The sequence below is a fragment of the Pipra filicauda genome, unplaced genomic scaffold, assembly GCF_003945595.2.
Source record: "Pipra filicauda isolate LSUMZ 115617 unplaced genomic scaffold, ASM394559v2 scaffold98_size3848907_pilon, whole genome shotgun sequence".
Taxonomy (NCBI): Eukaryota; Metazoa; Chordata; class Aves; order Passeriformes; family Pipridae; genus Pipra; species Pipra filicauda.
The window spans coordinates 1,555,130-1,580,874 of record NW_024105186.1 but is presented as its reverse complement, the minus strand read 5'-3'; the positions used below and the strand labels follow the sequence as shown (position 1 = coordinate 1,580,874).

Here is a 25,745-nt window from a genome sequence, read left to right as displayed (position 1 = left end):
GCTCAACTTTTTCACTCTTCAGAGGAGGAGGACTATGTTCCTGTAATGAAATCTGGATCTACAAGGGCGAGAATTTTTCCTTGAGATCAGTAGAGGGAGGTGTCCTCGACTCCTAAAATCCCTCAGCAAGTGGTCTGATTTGCAAATGGCCTCAGCATTCAAAGTTGTCAGCTACAACTCAATATAAAAGGCACCTTAAACATCTACAGCACAAACCTTATGGTTTCAAGTATCCACTCATTTTTATTTGTCCTGTTTACTTGCTTACTTAACAGAATTAGCTCTGAGCATTATTAAAAGAAAAACAAATACAATGAAGTAACACTTTAAAGACATTTTAAGTTGAAAACCAGCAAGGCATATTGGAAATCATTTTTTAAATTAAATACGGTGCCAAGTCACTGAGAGTGAACAAAACAACTGACATTCCCTAGATCTGTTGACTTAGAATTATATCAGAACAGCATTTCCCATATTTGAAGAAGATAAGAACAAAGCACTAAAGCTGTCACCTGGATTTCTTCCTGCTTATTTGAAGGATTCTCACTTTCACTGCAACAAATTACTGCCCTACTTTCTTGGAAACTTGGACCATATGCCAAGCACTGCTGAGAGAACTTGTACTAAAAGGAGGACACATTCCAGAAAGTTATTAGATGTCTTAGAGTGTGCCACTGAGCCCGTTGTTCAGAGAGCACCAGGTCCTCAAAATGCGGAAATTTGGATCATGATCCTGTAACTGAATACAGTGGCCTTCCACTGCAGGGCAGAAAGCAGCCCAGAGATGGGAAGAAACTTGCTTTGAAACATCAGATCCCAACCACTGACAACATGCCAGGCTAGAAGAATTACTGGTCTGATAATGCAGTAGGGCAAGGTTCTATCTTCTGCACCTAGAAGCTGGTTTCTTTTTAAAATCTATTAGCAGCAGATTCCCACACAGCTTGGCCAGAACGGTCTGGTCTTAGTCTGTTTTGTTTGTCTTGCAACATCTTGCTGTTTCTTACCCTTCATTAGGAGTCCCACTGCTTTTACAACTTCTATGAATAGCTGAGGTTGGGAAAGTGCAGCATAGCCTGGAGAAGCCCATGTGGCTCAGTCACAGAGTATTTTGGTACTCAGTTCCCACAGGGTCAGTGGAGGTTTGCAAGGCTCCATCTATCCCCTCTTTGCTGGCCATGCCCACACACCTCCTCAAGCTTGGTGGGCCACACTGCACAGCCAGGGTGCCTGGCAGGGCTCACACACTCCTTCGTTAGATTACACTGAGCAAGGTGCAACTCCAGCATTTCCTTTCTCGGGAAAGGGCTTGTTCCAATGTCGAGCCAGACTGCAAGCGTGAGCACGGCCCAAACTGCCAAGAAGCTGTGTCTCAAAGACTAATTCAAGCCCCAAGCTAAAAGGCAAGCCTAGATGTACTTAATGACCTGGGAGGAAGGCAGCCTGTTCGCTTGTCTGCTACCACTACTCAAAGACGTGCACGAACATAACGCAGTGCTTTTTATCTCTACACTGCAATCTCCACCATGATTTATAAAGACTAGACAAACTTTGTTTAAAGGAACCAACTCAAAGCCAAACCAAGCAACCACTGTCCCTCCCCATCACAGCGATATTTTCCCTTTCAGAGAACTTCCTTGCTTGTCTTTCCCTACACACTTAAATCATACAGCAAATAATACTTCTGACACCAAACCAATGTTGCTGGTGGCATCCCACATGCCTGGGCTCTCCTCATGAGAGACCATGAACAAAGCACCTGCTTTGCAACACTTCTGAGTGAACAACGCTACCTCTGCAGAGGCAGGCCAGGCTGAACAGAAGGGAGTTGTATTTTCCACTTAGATGAAGATAAAACTGTTGGAGACAGAATTTGTCAATAATAAACCAGAGTGAAATGTAAAGAAATGCACACAGTGGAAGTTCATGAACCCCCAAAAACAAACATGTCAGAAAGAGAAAGAAGGGGGGAAAAAAATCCCTTTAGAAGCATTTTTATCTAGTCACTGACAGATAATTTTAAAGCATTCGTACAGAACGATGGTTCTATGCAAACCTATATATACCTACATAGTTTGTCTCAAATAACACTGTCCGTAAATAAAATTACACAATATACAGAAGTTACATCCAAAAGGCATGGTAGCACCACACAGGACTTTGGTCCCAGAAAAACTTCACCTGCAGATCTGTGTGTCCTATGCAATAACTGTACTTGCTTTTTGTAAACGAATTCACAGCCAAAGTGCAATCACACCCTCCCGTTGAGGCAGCAATTTCCACTGCTCCTGTTATGAATTTACCAGGGGGGTGTTGAATCTGGCAGCAGCCTCTATGTGGCTTATACAAAAGACACTCAACAACTGTTTAGTGAGGTGCTGAATTTGCTATGTGTGTGCTACTGACCTGCATTCGGGGTCCTCTCCCCCCTGAACAGTGGAGTCCTATGAACAAAGGCAGAACTGACATTTTTCATTAGCTTCAAACCTTCCTTCTGGCATCATAGGGGCTTTTTGTGAATAAGACAGGGAAAGGAGGACATGTTATTTCCTTGGTCTCTCAAATTAATGCTCAGCTGATAATTATTTCTAAGCATATCCACAGTTTCTCTCAGGCATTTGGAAAATGAAGTCTTTCATGCATTAATATAAAAAATACTCTCTGTTTTCAAACTCCATACTCACACGCCAAAACATATAAGAGTTGAACATGGAAACATATACATATAGAGTTCTGCATTGCAACAGGCCTGAGTAAGAAACACACAAGCACACGTACTTCAGTTGTTCCTTTCAGTCCAATTCAGCAAGATGCATTTTGGTTTTTCACGAATCTTGATCTGCTGGAGCAGTTGTAGCCATACCTACCAACCACCCTCAGGTGACTGGAAAGGAGTGATAACATTTTGATCTCAATTCATTATAAAATCAGTGAGGTTTTGAGGTTGTTGCTTCCCCCTTCTCCCCAAAAAAAATAGTCTGTACTCAACACTTTTCAAAAGCTGCTCTCCACATCAGAGAATCAGATCTCCAATATGAAACTCAGCACTGCTGTAAAATAAATAAAATTCACTGCTGGAGCATTCTGTGTTATCCGTGTATGCAAATGAATGTGCTTAGCACTTCAGTGTTAACAACCTGGCCATTGATACCACATGATGGAAAAACCTCTGAATTTCAGAGGAAAGAGAAAAGCTGCCTATCCTGGAAAACCACAAGGTGAGCTTTTATGGCTTTTCCATTACTGCCCTTTTGTGAACCAGAGGATATTTTCCCATTAATGGTGTTGATCAGCTCTGAGAGGAGGCAGATGGATCTAAGCACAGGTCAGCGATTTTCTGTGATTTCTTTGTCTAACATGGGGATCAATGTGATGGGGGCTATCCAGTGTCTCTCGTCACTTCATGTCCTATGTAGTTTGGGAGTTAAAGCAACACCTGTACTCTGCCTGCTTCGTGTTAGGTCTGCGAACACCCTGAAGGTACTGAGTAGTAAATTGTAACTCCCACATGAATTTGACCAGATTTTAAGTTAGAGGGTGTCTTCTCCTACAAAACGTCCGAATTCCAATTTAAAGTCTATTATCCAAAGGGGTTTCCTGAACCTGTGTGTGGGAGTCCTTTCTGCAAACATCTGACACCGCATCACTGAACTCAGTGGGTCTCATGGCAACTACATCAGTGGCCTTGGCTCTTCAGTTGCCACAACACACCAAGAGGCACAATTCAAGACCTCGGCAGAAGCACAAAGCTTTCTTCTGGTCCTATGGAAACGACCAGTGGCTTAACAACTCCTCACTGCAGGGGAAGGCAGTGTCACTGCGGGAGTTGCTTTACCTTTCAGGCTGTGTACCACTTGTTTGTTTCTCAAGGTGAAACTCCAAAACCAAATCCTTACCTTCCCCCTTTTCATACTGGTTAAAGCATTTGGTTTTGAAGTCTGCCTCCTTTTTGTACATCTCTGCCTCAGCAGCAGCCAAGTTCCAATTTAAACTGCATTTATGTGTCCTAACAGCTGTCACATGAGGGGATGCTACTGAAAATCCAATCTCCAGTGAAGACTTAGTGTTTCCTGGTCACTGTTACTTTTGAGAGAAAGAACAACAAAGAGCACTAGCTTTGTAATCCACTGGCAGAACTAAATGCTGTGTTTTTTATTTGGTGGAGGGCTTCCTGATCTCTCTTGCCTAGCCAGCACTTCATATTCACCAAAGACCAGCACAAATTCTATGAAGACAAAACCAGACATTGTTCTGAAGTAAAGAACATTAAAAAAAACCAACAAAGACCAAAGAAGATTGACCACAGTCACATGTAAAGAGAAAGTTGCTTCTGATCTGTTCACATTCTCATCGTTTCTTCTATGAAGAAGCAAAGCTCTTCGTTCCAGTGGAAAAAATGGATTATTCTGGATTATTCATTCCACAAATGTGTTACAGTAGAATTAAGAAAAAATGTAGAACGAAGGAATAGGAGTAATTGCTGCAGTTAAAGCTGCTGATCAGATCCTCAGAGGTGAACATGGATGCTGCCTTGGACACTGTCACAGTGTTTTTCATCTGCTACAGGTCAACCAGAAGCTACTCCAGTCTCTGGAGGCCAAACAGATCTCACCCCACACCACTGCTACAGGCAGTAAAGGCTCTGCACGTGATGTACACTGTCCCTCCTAATGCAGATCCTTTGAACACAGATATCTCCCAACCCATTCACAAAGGCATAATTTAAAAAACAGCAAGTGACAGGCTGGTTCAGCAAACAATATGTTAAAAAGACAGTTGTTTGGTCAGACTCCTCTGCTGTCTCCCTACATACTGTCTTCAAGGGCCATTTACTCTGACACAGAAGGCAGAGAGCAAGAGTTTCTTCTCAAGGTGGCAATGTCACTTTAGAGTAAACTATCAGAGGAACGGGGGCTATATCCATGTCCCATATCAGCCCTGGGCTGCTGCTGAGACCTTGAATTGTAATAACAAGGCCCTTGTCTTAGCCAGCTTTAGAGACCACAACAGACGCATCCCATCAGATAATCCCGGAATCACCGTGCGAGGCGAATGCCATGTGGTGTCAACGACATCACTCTCTGCTCCGTAGGTCACCAGTAAAGCTCATTACAGGAAGCTGGCTCTGTCCTTCAACAATGTGACAGGTGATTCTCGAGGAAAGGAACTGTTCTCACTTCCTGTAGGACTGGCTGCCTGCAGAAAAACAGCAAGAAAGAGTCTGTCAGCTGAAAGCAGGATTTATTACAAGATAGGAGCTGCCCGAGGGCAACACTTGTGCGACCTGTACAGGGACACAAACATCACAAAAAACATGCAGAAAGGCACTTTATCTCCCAATGCTGCAACTTAAAAATGCAGAACATATTTATGGCAACCCCTTGTCTAGGGACACAGAAAGAACTGAAAAGGAGTCACCAGGGCCCAGTCGCACTCCCGACAAAAAACATTCCTCATTCTTCTGGTAGAGAGTTTTGTACTGCCCTAGCTCCAATGTGCCCTAGACAGAACTTGGTACACTGCAAACAGCTTCAGCATGCCCATGAAGGGTTGCCTGGAATAGATGCAGAATAAGGAACAGGGTAGATTAAACCATTCAACCATGTCCACATGGAGCACAGTTGAAAAGGTCTAAATTTGGAGGTCCCTTTGTTCCCTCTGGAACTCTATGTTCCAGTCATGCTGCCAGTGCCATCCCTGTGCCAGCTAGGAAGTGGAAATCACGGTGGGTCTCAGCATGGTTGGTTTTATTTGGAGGAGCTTGGGTTTTGCTTTAAGGTACAGTTTTAGAGCTCAGCTAACAGCAGCTGGTTGCATCTCAGGCAGGAATCCAGCCCCAGGCCTGTAGCTGAACTAAGTACCTGTGCTTCCTCTGCATTCCTCAGGCATTCCGAACACTCCACGCTCCAAGAGGAGCAGTCCAGCTAGTTCAGCTAGGTTTATATAAAATCAACTTGTTTCCAGAAAATACACCTATAATAAATATTAAAATCAAGCTAAAAATGTGCCTCTAAAATAAGTGAGCACAGCAAGTACAATCAGAAACTCATCTTTTTCTAATCATGTCCCTCATCTGTAAAAACCTGCATTTCTCCAGAAATACCAAGAAATCCACAAACTAAAGATAGTCTTCCACTGGAACAGAGTCTCTTGATATGTAAAAAACTACGTACCTATGCAGCAGGCAAATGGAGGCAGCAACTGCTGAAATCTACTGATTGCTGATATCTGTGCATTTGATACCATTTTGGATTTACAGATGAGTCAATCAGGAAATTAAAGGAGCAGTAGCATAGAGCTCTACTAGGGAAACATTAGGGGCTCACCTTGCCTGCACCTTTAAGTAACAGCTGAGATTCACCTTTGAAAACCTCAAGTTTTAACACAGGAGCTTAAAGCCCCTTTTTAGTCCTTTAAAAATCTGGTTCTCATAACCTTCATCTCACTTTTCCCAACCACAAACAACTGTGTGAAAGCCCCAGCAGGATGGACAAGAACTAACAGGTGTTCTGTGACAGCAGACAACAAGGCTGGATACATGTACACAGAGTGAATGGAAGATGACTTGTTTGCAAAATAATTTCTTTGCTATTTTTAGCAGGAAGATTTTAACATTCAATTAGCATCAGTTGATGCTAAGTCTGTCTCATGGCACATGTGGACAGATAGAAAATGATAACCTGGAATCCCAAGATAAAAAGTTGGAGAAAAGGTAAATGGACACATAGCAAGTTGGGATGCCTGCTATACATTCAGCTTTGGGATGCACAGACGAAGAAGAGGAATATTGTAAGACATATCCTACCCAATAAAAGTTAGAAGAGCTCAAGAGTCTGGACTAACAAATCACATATACTGAGTCCACAGAGAAACCCAAGTGACCTACTTTAATGCAATTTGAAAATAAAATATGTTATGCACTGTGCCACTGGAAAAGGATCTTGCTCCAGAACCAAGATGTATATGTCACATCTTTCCTAGGACACACACACCCAGGAATGTAAAGCTGCCCTGGAGAAACTAGAATATGCAGAGGAGTTTTTGTGTGCACACACACAGACACACACATGCAGTGCTTTTCCTTTCTTCATCAGGGCTTCTTTTCAACGGGCTAATGCTTTTGGGAATGAACCGAAACAGGAACCAGAGACAGACTCTTGGGTGTTACACCACAGCCAGTCAGGGCAGAACAGTGCTGCTGTCACAGGAAACAGAAAGCACTGATGCCAGAGGTGAAACACGGGGCACATGCAGCAAAGGTTAAGCCGAAAGAGCCGGCAGTATTACCTCAGCACAGGAATGTTCAAGCAAGTAATGTCTAGGTCAAAACCTCCTTCCACCACCAAGGACATTCCCTTCCATTGCAACACCTGTACTGCCTGAATAAAATCACACCATTTCCCTGCACATGCAACTGTGTGGAATGACAAAAGAGTGAGCAAGACAGAAGATTTAGGATGCTCTTTCCAGCCCAGTTACTGATTTATTAGGTTATTTCAAATCTCTTAGTTTCATTTTCCATATTTGTAATGAGGAGCTAACCATATATATATACCTCGAATTTCTTGGGAAGGTATTAGTTATTATGTTTTTGTGAAATGTTTCAAGGTAACAGTTACAGTTAAAGAACAGAATCGATGTTACATTGTGATAAAATAATCATCACTGAACTTGTTATGATGCATTTGAAACAAGGATATACATCGCTCCTGCCATTTTCACTGATGGTGGAGACCCAGGTGTATTTGAACCCAGTTAGTCCTATCCACACTCCTGGGAAAAAGCTTATTAATTACTGAAGAATGCATCTTTCTTCCCTCTCCATCCCAAAACACATCCACAGCTAACACACCACGTGTTTAGTGATGTGTGAGTATTCAAGATCAACATTTCCATTTTATTGGGCTTGTGTTGCCTGGTTTAAAGCAAGTGTCCATCCTTTTCCTCCAACCTCAAATGAAAGCCCTCCTCTCTTTTGAAGTGCCTGCAGACTAGTACTGCTTAAACTTTTTCAGGCCACAACACAGCCATGTGGTTCTGAAGTACAAGCCTCCAGAAGAATGGTGACTGCCACTAGCAGCACACTTTGTTTGGCTCTCTGCTCACCAGGCTGCCCTGAGCCCATCTTCTGAACTGCCTGACTCTGGTCTACATTCAGTTGCAGTGTAGACACACCCAGGGATCCAAATTCAAGAACATTAAACAAGTTACACAGCGGAGTGAACAAGCGTCTAAAGAAAAGGAAAAAGTTTGATGACACCTAAAGAAAGTCTAATCTGAGACCAGAAACTTCCAAAAAAACTTCTGAGAATTTGGGCCACTTTTCTCCACCCAGAGACAAGAAAAAGCACATCTTGTAACTGCTCACATGACAGCCTGGAAATAAGAGCAGTGTTCAGCAGGGTGTAATTACATGGTTGTACATCCTGCAGACTACAAGTACAATGTCATATACTCCTGGCACATTAGTAGCCTACGACCTCATTCCTAACGAGTTTCTACAGTGCTCCCTCCTTTCCCACCCCAAGGAATGACAAATAGAATGATGACTTTTTCCACTTACTCTGTCTGCTCCTTGTGGATGATCCTGAGGAGCTGGGACGGCTTGTTTGTTGGGGTCCAGACTGAGAGAACTGGGGGGCAATGGCTGGGACCTTTCCCTTTCTAGGGCTGGTACTCTGCCCTTCTGGAGTGCGAGGGATCTTAGGTTTGCTGGTGAAGGCTGAGGGAAACTCGCTGTAGGAGGAGATGGAAAGGGTTAGCAATGCATGGAGAAATACGTATGCATAGTAAGTCTGCAACCAAGTGAAACCTGCAGAACATGCTGTGCTGTGACAGCATGACAGGCTGCTCAAAATTCAGGGAGACTGCAAATGGAGAAGAACATGGCACCACAGGTACTGCCCTGGGATATGTACTCACTGTGCAGCCTCTAACCTGGCTCTGCCGACCTCTCCATCCTACTCAAACCTCATTCTTTGCACAACAGGATTGAACAGGTTCAGTTAAGCTCCCTGTAAATCAGTAATTGATCTTTAGCCTGTTTTCCATTGTATTTATCACATTCAGTGACTCATTCTGAGGTGGAAAAAATACACAGATATGCTACAGCACAGGAACACATCCTTTTAGGGCACAGACACCATAATTTCTGCCAGGTATAGGTCACAGTTTTGGTAGACAGGCAGCCTCCCTGGCTCCTGGCTGAGATAAGATCTGTAGAACTCCCTGAAGGCTTTGTCAAAAGAGCAAAAAGCTGTGATGGCATCTATAAAATAAATTCCCTAAGCACACAGGTTCCTTGTTCACACTGAGAACATAAAACATCTGCTGCTATTTCACAGTCTGCATGTGCTGCAAGAATACCATTTTTCAAAATTTAGTCAATAATGTGTGAGGATACACTGTTCTTCCTTGCTCCCAGAATGTATTCTTTCCCAGGTACAAAAATAGAGGCTACCAGGAAATAGCAAGGCTCTAAAATAATTCTGAATCTATATTAATGTTTGCAGTAGTGATTCGATTTTCTCTTAAAAGGAGAAAAAGTTGAACTGAACTAATAGTTACATGAAAAAGCTCATCATATTTAAAAAAGGTAATGAAAGAGTCAAACGAAATCCAAAAAGGTGCCATCCAAAGAGCAGCGATTAAAATGGAAAGTCCCCGTGTTACCAACTCCACCAAAAGAACCCTTTGTGACAATCAGAAAGGGTGATTAGGAGGATTTTCAAGATATTTAATCTCTCCTCCTCCCCTGGGAATGCTGCTGAGTCAGTGCTGATTAGCCCTTCCACAGCCCTACTTCACCTTGCAGGGAGATTTGAGCAACTGTTCCTTTTGTATTTTAAATAGCATTACTGCCTGTATTTTGCATTTGTATACGATAACAACTGCTCTGCTAAGAACCATCTCTGTAGCCCTCTACCTACGAGTATTACAAGTGTTAACACTTGTCTCACTTCAAAGGAAGAGGTGGCAGATGGCAGCAGAAACATACTAGCAAAACAAACTCAAAAAAGTAAAATCGTCAACATAGAACTCCAAGGCGTGGACCACAGAAATATTTAAATATCTTTCTCTCCATAAAACAGTCTCATTGTTATTGCTTTTTTGTCATTTTATTCACTTCGGTAAAGTGAGCTAATTCAAGTGAACTGGTTTTTCAATTCACTTGTGCTCTTCATGATAATCTTATGTGTGCTATGATATTCTTAGGTAGATAAAAAAGGGAGATTCAACAGCCTCAAAGCAGTTTTTGAGCCACAAATGAGGGGTTTCTTTCCTAATTCAACAATTAGAAGATGAGACAGGAACACACAAAGGTGAATTAGACCATTTTCTCCAAGAATACACTTGGACTTTTGACCAATTTTACCAGATCATCAGAAAAGCAAAGCCAATACAGATCTAAGAAGGCCCTGCAGAGTTTAAGTTCTTTATTATGATAATACCGGACTCAGTCACAATTAAAAAAAGAGCTTTTTCAATCAGTCACAACTGTAAACTCAAGTCCACTATAAATTTATCCTTGACTGGCTAAAAAGCAAAATAGTGCTATATTCTTACATGATCAAAATGCAACAGGGAGGGAATAGCAATGCCGGGGCAGCTGCCAGTCTGACATGCATCAGCTGGAATAATCATTTGTTCCTGTGGAAATAAAACAACTGCAACAGAAATGTCACTGCCAGGGTCTCGTTCTTCTCTCAGACTGATTTTGTTGAATTTCACTTATCTCTGTGCAGTTAAATTCCCAATTTATACTGGTAAGTAAGAGGGGAAAGAGCAGTTTCTGTTTCCCCACTCCAACTCAGTCCTCCTTTTCTCATAAATACCTCTTTAGGAAGGTCTTGGTATTTACCTAATAGGTATTTGCCTCTAGGAAGGAGACATTTCTTACAGTGGACAAAATCATGAGCAAAGCAGTGATTTATTAGTTCTGTTTGTTATGCAAACAAATTAAACAACAGGAGTGAAAGAATGAAAAGGCAGGTCTAGCTATTGCAACACCAACATATTAACAAAAGACCCTAGACATAGAAAACCCTGTGTTGGCTTGCACTGTGTGAATGGCTACATTCCCATATCCGTAACTCGAGGCTGCATTTGGAAATACAATTTACTGTACGAATTCTAAGAAAGTACTAGGTGAAAAGATATTATCTTCCTCTGCAGGATATTGCACCTGTGCTTTCAGTTCTATCAAGTCCATCCATGACTGAGATTTAGACATACATTTATGAAGAAAAATTAAAGATCACTGGGGACATGCCTTTTTAATAACAGGTTATGACTGTAGAGAAGCAAATCACCTCACTAAAGTGGGGGGCAAGATGCTGCCAATTTGACTTGCTTTTTGCAAGCCAAAGCCTGAAAAATAATCTCTCTCTCCATCACAAAGGAAGCAATTTGGCCATAAACTTTTCATGGTCTCTTTTCTATGATGTGCTCAGCTACTGTTACAACGGACAACAGAAATAAAACCAGTAATGATGGGACAGAGGTATGACTGCTAAGTACTTCAGCTGAAACCAGTGATAATTTGTTGACAATATGTAATTTCTCAGATCTCACCACGGAAACATCTCAGTTGGGACAAAACCTCCCAGCCAAACAATCAAAAGCACACCAACCTCCTAAAAAAACCCAAAACCACACACGGGCATCTGTAGACCTGAAGGAAACAAAGTTATAGGCAGAGAGTCCAGTTTTCAGAAGTGCTAGAGCTTTAACTGACACAAATCATCAAGACCTCTGAAAAATCAGGTCCATAAAGAGCTAGTAAAACCTTTCCTTTAACACATCTCCACCCGTTCTGTGATTTAGTCCTGGAATGTACTTGCTTTTAAAATTTCTCTACACTTACTGTTTAAAACTTGGCCCAATCAAATTCGCTATAGGAAAAAGCTGTTAATGTCTGAAGGACACATGCAGGCCCTGAAAACTTTGGTAAACCTTGGTCCAATTGCTAATGAATTCCTAGTTCTCATCCAATATATAACATCACAGTTGTACACATGACAAAGGCTTTACAGAGGGCTCAAGGTACCAGTAGGATAAGGAGAGCAAGACCTTTCATTTAACAGGAATAACTTCAAGGAAGAGTTCAATCTCATTGCTGGGTGACCTTATAATATTGCCTCCTTTGCTATATCCATCTAGAGGATAAATCAGAGACTCTGGTCAGCAGTGCTAGCAACTCAGAGTGTTTAAACACCCTGAACCCACTTTAAATGCTTCATTTTTCTTCCTTCGGCAAGTTAATTCCTGCCCTGTTCCCACAGTCCTACCTATTTCTTTAATAAATGATTTTTCATGGGCTAGAGTCAAGTCATCTAAGGAAGCAATCAGGAAGTTTTATTTGCAGAAGACTGCGTTGAGCACGCATGTGAAGTTCATTAATAATGTCTTGCTTGAGATTTCTCCCATTCTGAACCAGATGCTTCGAAATTGAACAGCTGCCTCTGGCACAGCTAAGGGTATTTTGTTTGGCAAGCGCCACCACAGCTGTCTCAGGCCAGACTACATCATACATCAAATGACTTCACAGATTGTCTTTACAGCAGCATGGAATTAGCTGGTAAAACCCATCAGACTCCTCTTATAGTTCTAGATATCCTCTGGATAAATCATACCTATACAATTGCCCATTGATGTTGTCCTCAGTGAAGTCTTGCGAAGACAAGATATTGTCATCAGCTGGGATGCTTCGGTCCATTCTTTGGCCTGGTGAGAATACTTCAGATGACTTCATTTCAACTGCTATTTAAAAAAGAAACACAGTTCAGGGAGCAGTTTTCTCTTTACAGTTTTACTAGAAATACAATCAAGTCGCAGTTCCTGCTGTATGAAGAAGTCCTTGAGGTATTAGCAGGCTACTGAGTTAGTGTGGCAGTGCACTACAACTCATCACCTGAGCAAAACAACTGCAACTGTGATACTTCCAGTCCTCTGTGGCTGGAAAATAAACTGGCTGCACTTTGCAGTAGCAATGGGATAGGAGCATGCAGACCATCACTTCACATATATCAGCTAATGTCCACTATCTAATTAAAACCACAGCAACTCAACCACTTGCACTTCTCTGTATCCACAGTAACAGGCAGCCACTGCAGACAAAACCCAGTGTTTTACACTTCTGTCAGACTTGCTTTCTTCCATTAATGGGGAAGTGAAGTACAGTCAGTTTGTTGAGAGACACAAGGCTATCAAGATGTGCAAGTTCAATAAATGTTTAGGGAAAATGCCTAGCTCCATTCCTGCTGTGCTCAGGACAGGCTGCCGTCCTGATTTGCTCTCACATGCTGATATGAATGCAGATCAGGTCACTGTCAGACAAGCATTTCTCTGCCCAGCACGTGTTCTGTCTGACATTCAGCATAATAAGTGCAGTAAGACAACCAGGGTTCATCTTTAGTCCACAAGTTTTCTGCTCACAGGAGACAAGAAAGGAAAAGTGCCACAATTATTGATTTACCAAAGTGACAAAAAGGGAGGACGGACCCAGACAAAGTCAGACCGACCAAGAACAGCTGAATATTTCCAGGCATGGAGGACATTAAGAACTGTTCTTATTTTTAGAAAACAAAATAGGATCAACATTTCCTGAGGCTAAATTTAGCCTTCTTGAGATAGATATGAGTTTGATGATGCTAATTGTTCACATGAAGCTTTTATTCTGTTTTTTCACTCTTGATCTCTTACTATTCATTTCATGACTTGCCTGCATGAAACTGAGTCTCAAAGCATTCATGTGATCCTGGAAAACACATATTCTGAAGTAAGCAGCTTTCTGGTGCTGCAGAACGACCATCAGACCAAGATCAGAACTCAATAAATTGCATATCTATTGAACAGCAAAGATGTTTGGCAGGGAATGATGAGGGCCTCTAGAAGTAGTACAATTATTTTTACACCTTTCTGTCATGTACTGTTCCCTGCTGTATCTTAGAAGGCACTAGAAGAGAAAGGGTTTATTTTCCATTGTCTTAAATTACAGCCTTTCCGATTTAAATATTACAAACCCCACTGCCCTTTGGAAAACAGGAGCTATCCAAAGACCCAGTTCAATTATCATTATGTAGAATGAAAGTCCTGTCACTGATATAACAACCAAGGGGTCCAGCAGTGCAGTCTCTTTTTTCACTTCTCCTACTACTCAGTTCTAAGTCCCAAAAGATAAGAAAGACAAGCACGTATGTCACTGGCTACTTGCAAAAACCCAGAACCAAACTCAGGCAATCCTTCAAGTAGTCTCAGTGTTATTTTATAGCCTGTAAGAATATGTAGAGAAATGTACAGAATTGCCTCTGCCACAGAAAAATTGTTTGTCTTTTCACATTTATAATGCATGTAAACTTGCAATATGCTCTATATTATGACCTCCAAGATTTTCCTACAAGAAAAGAGTATAATCCAGTAGTCTTATTAGTAGCCATCTGCATTTAATTTTGACTGAAAACAGATAAACTTTTAGACATAGGCTGCAAGCAAAGTTCTGGCAATATGAAGCATTAAAGTGGGCAGGAACTTCTTCAGCATGAAGGCTTTGAATCAATATTCACCAAAAATTAACACCATTTACACTGCTGACTTACTGAGGCTCTCTGTTTAAAACTCCTCACAAATCTCTACAAGTAAACTATCAGACAGCAACAGCAGCATAGAAAAAGTGACAGAGATGAGTGAATGCATTTCACTGGCAAGATATTATCAAGATGTGGTTCAGAAGGCATGTTGAGCTCTGAATGGCTGCATAACACGTTAGGAATTGCATCCAATTACACTTTAAAACAGCAAATAGGAACACTTTTGATATCTTCTTGGCTTAACTTCCTTTACAAAGCATGAGTATGTAAAAATGCATTCTTTATTTTCTTCTCTATAGGAAAACTGTCAAGTCAGTATGCTTTTGACTAATTTAAACCTCTGCTGACCTGAGTCGTGGCCCTGGGATGGGCTCAGCTGTACTCAAGGTGTTACTGTGCACAGCAAGCTGAGGACGGAAACTCTCATTCCTACACAATAGCAAGAACTCAAGTGCCCATCTTGGACAGGAGCTTCACCTGCTTCTATCATACAGCTTCCATTCAGCATGTTGTATTTATCAGCTCTAAGGCATTATGCAAGCAAATTCCTGTCTGCAAGGCCTCGGTCACTTCTCTCAGAATCCCTTTCATTTCCTTTAGGAAATTTAAAAAAAATAGAAGAGAAAGTAAAAAGTATGCTCTTCCCTTACTGCTTCAAAGCATATTTTTCAGCAAAGTAAAGGCACACTTTGTTTCAACCTATTAATAATTCTGTCCCGGATATGCTGCGAGATCCTTTATCTAAGATTGCTGAACATTTTGCCTTAAATCCATAACTGGAAAATGTTAATGAATCTCTGCAAGAAGGTAGAAACTCTCATATTCAAAGTTCCATGATCTTGTGCATATCAGAAATTCAGAAATCAAGTATTTCAGAAGTCTATACCCTTTTAAATTCCACCACATGTTTCTGAGCTCTCAGGCCCAGCTGAGTTTGCATTCATTTCAGCTGAAGCTGCAAGGGCAGAATCTTTAGCAGCATCACCCACAATGCAACTACACAGCGTCAGGCTGCCCATCCTCCACAACCTTGGATGGTCTGAATACAGTTGCAAATCTAAGCAGAGAACTGCAGCTGCCTTCAACTTTAACACAGAGGTCCAGCCAACAGAGCCTGCAGGTGCCAGCAGACAGTGATTCATTTAGATCCAAACAAGGGTATATTTGATCATGCAAGGGGCTTTGCCTGTTGGGAAGTGCACTGTCTCTGGGCTGCAGCTCTTTGCCTCGGCAGAGGACATTGCAGAGTGAAATACAGTATCCTTCATGCATCGGAAGCCCTTGGTTTGATCCTCGGTACTTCCACAGGAAACAAGATGGAGCCAGGCAAGTGAAACCATTGGTGTCTGCTGACCACAGATTCACTCAGCTCGAGCCAAAGTCTACTGTGTGCACCAAGGTCCTGCAGACTGATGCAGGGTCTATAAATAGAGGGACATCTCCACACTATAACAAAAAAATCTTAATCTACAATACACAAGCGAGGGCCCCAACAGCTGCCCCAGTCAAGAAAGGCATCAGCAATTAACAACAACATTCACAAACTATCCTTACATGAAGGGGAAATGCAGAGGTCAGAAATGCTGGACTGGCTCCCACCACAAATGGGAGAATGACCACTCGGAGGAGACTGCAGCTTCTCATCCCCATCGTGACAAGAACTGGTATCGTTTTCTGGCCTGGAGGAGAAAGGAGAATGCAGGGTGAATGCTTACAGTACAGTTGCATGAGAGTAAATTCTAATTTCTTCTAATTGCCTGTAATGACATAGTAGATATTGAAATTATTTTATATTTCATATTGCAAACCAGTGCTAAAGACATAACTGCTTGACTGTAGCTCCCCTAAACCAGTTGACATCAGATGTATTTGAAATTAACATTTTTTCCTACTGCAATTCCTACTGCAATAAAAGAGCTGAGGAAAGGAAACCGTAACTGGAAAGGAAACCATAACTCCCTGCAGTCTGAAGATCCAAAATACCAGCATGACACTTAAAGAAAAAGACTACAGAAATGGGCCTGAGAGATCTTCAAAAATTAGCTTTTTCAAGGATTTAAGATTCACTCCTGATCTCACTTTAAAGAGCAGTATGCAACACAGACTTCAAACAAAGTAGGTGAGAAGTAGAACTCTTGATTTCACAAGTGAGGTGGATTAGTGAGAAACTGAAGCAGCTGAAGGACAGAACAGGAACACAACTGCTTAACAGTAAGCAATAAAACACAGCAAAAGCAAGAGCAGTGCGAAAAAATGTGTGAAAAGAAGTTGGCAGACACAGAAAGTTTCCCTGCCCAATATCAGGTTAAGGTAACTAAACTATATCTCTAGTGAAAACGATGCAGTCCAAGGAGGCAGTTAATGATTTCACAGCTCAATCAGTTTCTAAGGAACAGCTAGCAGAATATTAAATAGTTCAATCCCCCTTGAGTGATCTCAGCCAGCGAGTCTTTAAAGAGGAGGGAAAAATGAAAAAAATAAAAAGAAAGAAGGCAGCTTTCCAGTATTTCCTGACTCCCTCAGCTCCATACAGCAAGAGCTTGTCCATACAGGGATCCCATGACAATTCATCTGAAGTAACTACAGCCTTGTCTGCACTGGGAAGTCATAGAAAAATTAGCATGGAATAGCTGCTACATGTGCAGTGGCTATTCTGCATTAATTTTCTGTGTGAATACTTCTATTCAGCACTAGAAATCTCCACCCCTCCTCCTCCTTTTGGAGGTTTGAACCAACAACTCAAAGAGATACGTTATAATATCTCCAACTGCTTCCTCTTTCATGATGTTTTTAAACGGAATATATTACGTGGAGTGTCACATGAAGAAATTCAAACAAGTTACATTCACTTCAATTCTGAATGGAAGCATTTACACAAATTTTTAATGTAGTTTAACTACTCCGATGAATCAAAAATTTCAGATAATTCAGATCAACTGTCCTGGATTGTATCAGGTAGATAAGTTGTATATGAGGCAGAAGTGTTTAACATTTTTCATAACTTTTCATCTGATACAAGCCACTTAAATACATCCAGTTGAGATATTGCTTTCAAATCAAGGCAGGTAAGATTTTACCGTCTTCCTCTTGCAATAACTCCTAAGCAAGCACGTCCTCATTTTAGTCAATGAATTAGTACTAAAATTAGAACAGCATAAAAGCCATCAAAGCTTGTCCTTTTCTGCTATAAAATGTAGTTCAAGAATGTCTTCATCTATTCACTGCAGTTTTCTTGTGCACAAATTAGCTGGATAGAAAGGACAAGCTTCTCATTCAGGGTGGTATCACTTGTTTCCTACTTAAAACGTGTGAGCACCAAACACTCATATTATTTCTACCGTTTGGCCAGAGCAGGAGGGAAATTAATTTTCAGATATTTTCACCTTGTTAGATTTCTGCCGTTTACATTTTTCCTTCCTAGTTTGCACAGTGGGGCAACCTGTAAAGGCTGCTTCACACCTTCAAACTAACACTTCTCTTAGACCCAAAGCTACCAGAACCAGTATGGCAGAAATGTGTTTTTAATTCGTCTCCAGCAGTGACCTGAAGCCATCTTGCAGAGGCACGAGCTGCACAACTGTTCAGCTGAGGAGATTCAAGTTTCGCCAAAATGTGCGTCACTCCAGTATCCCGGGACGCTTAAGCAAACACACTGCCCGGGGAGGTGGTGGTAAAGAGAGGCACGAGATCGCTTCCAGAGGTTATTTCTGATGCGTAAATTGCAGTGCACTACATGGCACCATGAAATAAAAAGCCACTCCCACAGGTCTGCCACCGTTTTTCTGACTTCCCATAAGAAAGTCAATTCGTTCTCACAAGCTTGGTTTTCTCTCTGCTTACAAAGCAGGAACATAATGCTTAGACATTTCAGTGGTAACTAATATTTTTTCCTGAAAAAATACTTTCTAAATAGGCTGTAAGGCTGTCCTAACAGCCAGTTCCACAGAATCAGTCCAGGTCTCCTAGTCCACCACGGGATAAATACTGCACCGGGAAAGTGGGACCTTGAACTCTGTAACACTGACCCCACAGTAAAATGGCAACATATGTTTAGTCATATTTTAGCTAGTCTAGATTTTTAAGGCCTGCAGCTCTTTTGAAGGACTGCAGGAAAAAGATTAGATAATCACTATGTTACTAATATGAGTTTATATTAATTAGTTGCTGTTTTCTGCTGACATACAAACACACAGATTTAACACATAGGGAGAGGTCTTGCAAAAGCTGTGGACATTATGATGGTGCAGAAGGTTGACCACAGTGAGAAAGGACACAAAGTAAGAACACCAAATTCACATTCAGGCTATACCAGGCAGATGAAGTAGATGCCACGTTCAAACAGATGCCATTTTATCCAGGCTAGTACTCAGAATAAAAATGAAGACTGCAAGACAAATTCTGCCCTGGGATAGCCAAAGGTTCTTTTTTTTCCTGCTTCGGAAGTGTATGTTTCCTTCATCTGGCTTTTTAAAAAACTAAATGTCATCCGGTCATTTTTCCATGCCCAGATCTGGTACGTTACACTTGTCTGTTCTAAGGCCCTGGTAACCTGATATGTTTAATCCCATACAAACAGTACACCTGCCAAAAAGACATATTTGGATGGCTCAGGAGGGCTCCTAGTCAGATCATCTGCTTGTAGGAATGCTAATGCCAGCATGAGACAGTAGGAGGGAATAAACATGGGCAAGATAAAGTTGCGACCACTCCTTGTCCGAAACAACAACAGACTTCAGTCAGATTCAACTACACCTGTGTAACTACAGCCTGAATCAGTCCTCACTGTCCTCTGTATCCATCTTCCACACTGAAAAGAGGAGGAAATGTATCCTAAGAAAATATGAATGTGAAAGCAAACAGTGGCAGGGGGGATGACATGGGACAATCATCAGTGCTGATGGGTTCTTCTAAGAACCACATCTAACTCCACTGCACTGTTCTGTTTCAGGTTACCTGTTCATTTTAACACACTTGGCTATATCGATACTGTGACTTTTGAGTACCTGTTATTCATCCTTTGTTAGACATGTAGTCTCTCAGATTAAGTATCCACAGAAATGAAAACATGAAATCCTCGCAATAACAGCTGCCTGTATCGTAGCTACCTAAATTTGACCAAATACAAAACTGAATGGAACTGAAAGTAAAAAATCATTTAAATTTGAAATCTCATTGGTATTTTACTTCCACGGTCAGGACAGTGAGCAGGACAGGTATCATCTCAGAAATTAAGGCACTCAACTATTTCAAGTATGTGACCTCAGCCAATGGATCTACCTCTGCCTACAATAATCCACTCCTTTTTTTGAAATTATCTTTAAGGAATGACAATGGCAATGCACTTTTAGGTAGGGAAGGTTTATTCATTAGGCACTGCTGTGGTTTTTTTCTTTGTTGTTGTTTTGCTTTTTAAAGGAGCTTAAAAAACTCAACTTGGTCTCATTTGTTTGGACTTACATTAGGTAGGCAGTTCTGTGATAACCTGGTGTCACAGGTCTCTGGAGAGGCTCATCTATACTCTGATGGACACCAGAAAATAGCTTCTTCTTACTTTTTGGAGTATGAGTCATTATCTGATACACAGAAAATGAAGAAAAAAAATAAATCAGTGAAAAGACAAGTAATTGGAGCCACAGAGAACATTCTATAGAAACACTGTATCAGAAACTATATCCCATTCTGGTGTCACTAGATAAAACTGCCTGGAATCACTGTAGGCTCTTCCATGACATTTTATCTCAGGTCATGTTTCCATCAGCAGCATTGGACTCTGGGATCTGGAAGGCATAGAATTGCATTTATTATAGAATGGTTTGGATAGGAAAGGTCCTTAAAGATCACCTATTTCCAACTCCCCTGCCATGGACAGGGACATCTTTCACTAGACCAGTTGCTCAAAGCCTCATCCAACGTGGCCTTGAACACATTCAGGGATGGGACATCCACAGCTTCTCTGGGCAACCTGTGCCAGTGCCTCACCACCCTCACAGTAAAGAATTTCTTCCTTATATCTAATCTAAATCTACTCTCAGTTTAAAGCCATTCCCCTTTGTCCTGTCACTACATGTCCTTGTGAAAAAGTCCCTCTCCAGCTTTCTTGTAGGCCCTTTTTAAGGACTAAAACCCTACAATAAGGTCTCCCTGGAGCCTCCTCTTCTGCAGGCTGAACAATCCCAACTCCCTCAGCTTGCTTTCACAGGAGAAGTGCTCAGCCCTCTGAATATCTCAGATTAGTCACAGCACACTAAATGGCATTCATACAAACTTTATGCTTTTTCTCTTAATAGCTTTTTGCCGCTTGAAGTAAGACGGACAATACTCGATCCGGCATAACGCCTGCAGGAGCAGTTAACTTTTCAACTTCTTTTTTTTTTTTCAAAATAATTTCAGACCAGCAGAATGTTCCAGTATTAACCTGCTCAGTACTTTGCTTTGTGTGCCCAGAGCACACACACTGATGTAGCACTAAAACCCTAAGACTGCCTGTAGCTTATTATTAAGCCACAGCCTGACCACGCCCTGTGAAAGGGTAGATCATTTCCCAGATTTGTTCTACTTCTCCTGAACAGCAGCTCATGCAGAGACTGTCAAAGATTCATATTGCTATGCGGGTAGCACCTGGCTCTTCAAGCAACAAATTGAAGAAAGTGGTGAAACTACTGAAATTAAACACTTAATCCAGCAAATTAATTTATTTCAATAGTCTAAGGAGTGGTACTTACTCCCAAGTACTCGGTTGTTAGCAGCTTCTCCCCTGAAAGCTCTCCCAGCTGAGGCTGCAAAACCTCATCTTTGTCCAGATCAGCCTCCAGGATGTCATGGTCCTCCTGCAACAGCAACACGCAGGTTTCCAAGGAAGCTTTAAAGCTGATAATATGGGGCTGGTACAAATATCTTGGAATCGGTACTTTGGGATATAAATATCGTACACAAAACCCAAATGTAATCAACTTCAAGTAAAAACTACCAAGAATTCACTCTCCAGTACCTATTTCTAGAATAACTATGGGTGATTAATCTTTCATGGAAGCTCTGCAGCTCCTACAGATCAACAAGCCAGGAAATTTTAAAGTCTGAGGGACTCCTCCAGCAAACCAAAACTAGTAATACAAGAACAAGGCAGTGTTTTGCTGCTAAAAAGAATTCTCTTCTGTCCTGCACAAGATACCCTAAATAAGACCCACTCCACATGAAGAAAATGTGCTTTGCTTTTGAAACAGGTTGTGACAGCAAATGTAAATGATTGTCAGAAAAATCAAATGAGAAAAAGTACAGAAATCATTCTAATAAGATATATTGTAATAGTAATGTAGAGAGCCTGTCATAAACTCCTTTAAAAACAACAGCCACTGGACTTTAATGAGCCCCAGAGCACAAAGAAAATGAAAAGCAGTTTCAATTTAGTGAGATTTAGACTTAGTTTTACATAGTCAAAGTAAGAAATACCCTCTGCCACAAAGATTCGCCAATAACATGGATGCTTGGACGGTGCTCTACAAAAAAAACGTGAAAAACATTGGAAGTGTGTACAGAGGAGGTATTTCCTAGAATGGAAATGGCTGATAACCGATTCCAGTCTTTGTCTGGTGCAAAACAAGACTACCATCGCTTGGAAAAAGTAGGTGTTGGCTTCCCCAGAGCTCTGCAGGCTTGCCTTTTTTTTCAAGTTAATTGAACTTTGTATCAAATGGCTTAAACCCCATAATTTTTGATTTAGTTATTCTCATTGCTCATCACCTTCTCATTCACAGATGTCAAGCAGAGGTAAAAAGTACAGACACAAAGGGCTCAATTCAGTAGCCCAAGGCACCATCCAGTCCTGCTTTGAAATATCCTGTCTGGTCTTCCACTGCAACTCTGAAAGGGCACAAGCCTCTCACAGGTCCCAAGTCACATCCCACAGCCTTGTGCAGGTGTTTCTGATGCTGTAGTTAAACTTCAGAGACATTAGATGCCTGCGTGTGAAGAACTGTAGTACTTACAGAAATACTGCCAAAAATACACAGTGTTCCAAGGTTTAGAGTAAAATTTTTCCATAATGTATTTGTTCATGTATGGATTTACTAAAAAACTTAATTCTTCTGTACCTTAGTTTTTCTGTAATTTACCAGATTGTTAATCTTCTTTATCCTCCTAAAGATGTATTCTCTGGATGCTCAGCCATAGAAGATAAGGCTGTATAGGACCTCACCAAGATGTTCAATCTGCCTTTCTCTCCAAGGCAAGATAAATTACCATCAGCTCTTAATTACCTGAAAATCTGGGTACGTGTGAAAAATAACCCAGATAATGGGAGAAAGATAAACACTTGTAGACTAGGCAACAATCATCTGTATCAAGCAAAGCAAAAAAAAACCCAACAAAACCTCACACTCCGAAGTCCATAATATATTGTACTTGGGGGGGGAAGGGGGAAATTGCACAGATGAGCTCTATAAATAGGTCTGATGGAATTTTCTTTTACATGGTTTGTTAATGCAGCCAATTTTGCTCCCTGATGTTATTTAAAATAACAGGTAACTGAGCCTGAAAGTGTCCCTGCTCTGTCTCCTTGTACAAAACAAGAACTTTGCCCGACGTGCCATCATTCCACTACTGAAATAACACAATTGGTGCCCTGTTCAGCACTGCTCACAGGCTGCAGCAGATGTTGGCAGCAAAGCCCTGTAATGTAATGGCTTGAAGTCCTGGGATTAAGCTCTCTCTCTTTTGATGTGCTCTCTAGCTGAAGTGTATTTTCACACTGCAGTTTACTGATTTTATTGCCAGGTGCTGAGTGATGGTGGATCAGAGGGTGTCTGATAAATCATCACTGTACAGTTATCTAACACAGCTCCAGCTTGTAACTAAACTTTTGAATTAGAGCTGCAGTATCACATATTCACTTTTACAAGCAGCTTTTTACGATGGTCCAAGTCAAATAAAAAGAAAATGTAAAGATCAAATACTGAAGATAAATTAAGTTAGTATTTAACAGACCAGTCAAGAGAGTATTAAGCACCAGAAAACACACACCAACTGTGGGTCTCAACACACCCCAGATGGCAACGTTTCAAAGTTGGGTATGTACTCTAGGAGTCAGTGTATCCTGAGCTCTACTCTAGTGAACTTAAAGCTCACCAGACAAACTCAAAAGCCAATTTATTTCTAATAAGAGTATACACATTTATATTTTTTATTTGGCTTATATGCTCCAGTGTCACACAGTACAGAATCTTAAATTTCTGAGTGTATGATACTCTTAGAAATCCCAGAATTTTACTCTAACAGGCTCAACTGTATCTTGGCCACAGTATTTAGGAGGAAGTAGTCATTACCACAAGATTTGCTCAAAGCCAGGAGAGAATTCATCCTAAATTAAACACAGATAAAAGCAAAAAAATTCATGAAAGGTAATTCTAATAGCAAGGGGAACTTTCTTGGAAACAATAAAAGCTGGGGCAAAACCTGCAAACTAAGGCTCCTAAGAATGTCTGTTTGTTGTTTCTTAAGTTCTAAAGGTGTAAGTATCCGTACTGAGCAAGGAATGCATTCAGTCTGCAGTAGTTTAAAAGTTAAGTAAAGGCCAGACTGGTGATAAAGTTTTCCAAAACTTTCGGTTGCCAGATCACCATATCAGATGTTATCACAGAACGCCATCAGAGAACAATAACTCACTGCAATTCCAAAATACAAAAGGCCTCCAAGCACTGAGGTAGTGAGTCAACAAATCTTTGTTTATTTAACAAAGTAGCAACATTTTGCTGCCATGTTGTTTGTAAAGTATATTTTCTAAACTGAGGGACTAAGAAACCAGGCGTCCTTGCAGCAGAACAGAATTATAGTTCCCAGGAGCAATAAGGACTTAAAATGTGTTGCAATTAATGTTACACTAGAAAAAGTTTTACACTTTGTTTAACAAGATTTTTTCTTTTTAATATACTAGCAAAGATAATGAAAAACTGGAATTGGACACTTCTCTGTTTCAAAAGCCTACTGTTATTTTTCGAGTCAAATAATAAGTGCCAGAAGCCTGTTTTAATCACATGGTAGTTCAGTGGCAAAAACGCATTTCAAAATTATTTGACCTAGAGCCTTGGCTGAGATTGTGAGCAGCAGCAACTCATCTAGAGGGTATGACTGAACAGGAGAATTCATCCTTTCATTCCCAAGAGTAGGTAAAGTGATGAAAGTGTTCAACATTATCATGCAATTCAATGCCACACCTTTCAGGAAGGAGTTAATTATCTGTAGCACTAAATCTTATCTATGTGCTTTCCCACCAAAAGACAGTATCCTTCAAAGAAGTATACTGAAGTTCAAGCAATCCCACCGCCACCTTGGATTCTCAGGATACATCTAAGACACTCAAAGCCTTGGAATATCAGTTAAAAGGGTGTTAAGTAGCATTTCAAACAAAGGGAAGTTCTAGTGATTAGTCCCCAGGAAGCCAATCTTGCAGGGCAAGCATTGATTTTGGTGGGAGGAGTGGAAAGATTACCAAAAAGTGACTTCAGGACTGCAGGAGGTGAAATAATTACAGTAATCTAATTCTATTTAAAAAAAAGTTAACTGTACCCCCTTAGAACAAAAGGGGGAGAGTTGACTGTTAAACAAAACTTCCTTCTAGCTCTAAACTTAGAATTTCCACATAGCTCTAAATTTAGGCAGTCACAAGGGTGATTAGTTCACTGTGTTCACCAACTATTGTGCCAAAACACAAACTAGATAACCATGTTATATTTACTATGATATAGTTTCTCATGCTTACTTCATTTTTTAAAATTTTATTTTCTCACAGGACTTATTCCTTAGGTATAATTACTGTTTTTCTTCGTTACATTCAGGCAATTTATTAAATATATTTCAAAGTTTCTAAACAGCAAAAGAAGTCACACCCAGAATAGATAGTGATACTTTAAGAAAAAGTGACAACCTGTTTATAAACTATTTTGGTAATATACAGGTTCATTTGCTTCCTTTATTTTTAACTGCTGAAATGGGTCTGATTGAAAGCAAGATTTCTACTGCTACAGTAACTCCTCATCTCTTCACTTGTGTCAAGCTATAATCCTTTACTTATCACAGAGGTGGTGAGTTGCCAAAAGAAAACAGTAGGACTTCAAATGAAGAAAAGGTAATGGAAACAGATCCAATTTTCTTACTAAAGCAAGAATA

General features: G+C 40.8%; 1 protein-coding gene across 6 annotated transcripts in view; it reads right to left on the bottom strand.

Moving 5' to 3' along the window:
* Positions 1-217: 217 nt before the first annotated feature.
* ARMC9 (armadillo repeat containing 9) overlaps positions 218-25,745 on the bottom strand; it is a 66,484-nt gene continuing 40,956 nt past the window's right edge. For 5 of the 6 annotated variants that reach the window (XM_027751054.2, XM_039378058.1, XM_027751055.2 and 2 more), the window contains 6 exons: positions 21,311-21,415; positions 20,046-20,161; positions 16,143-16,267; positions 12,636-12,762; positions 8,564-8,736; positions 218-5,196 (listed from right to left, as the gene is read on the bottom strand). In XM_027751054.2, the coding sequence (XP_027606855.1) occupies positions 5,174-5,196; positions 8,564-8,736; positions 12,636-12,762; positions 16,143-16,267; positions 20,046-20,161; positions 21,311-21,415 (669 nt within the window). In that variant the 3' untranslated portion in view covers positions 218-5,173. The remainder of the gene's footprint in view (positions 5,197-8,563; positions 8,737-12,635; positions 12,763-16,142; positions 16,268-20,045; positions 20,162-21,310; positions 21,416-25,745) is intronic. The other variant, XM_039378056.1, reaches the window with a different exon arrangement.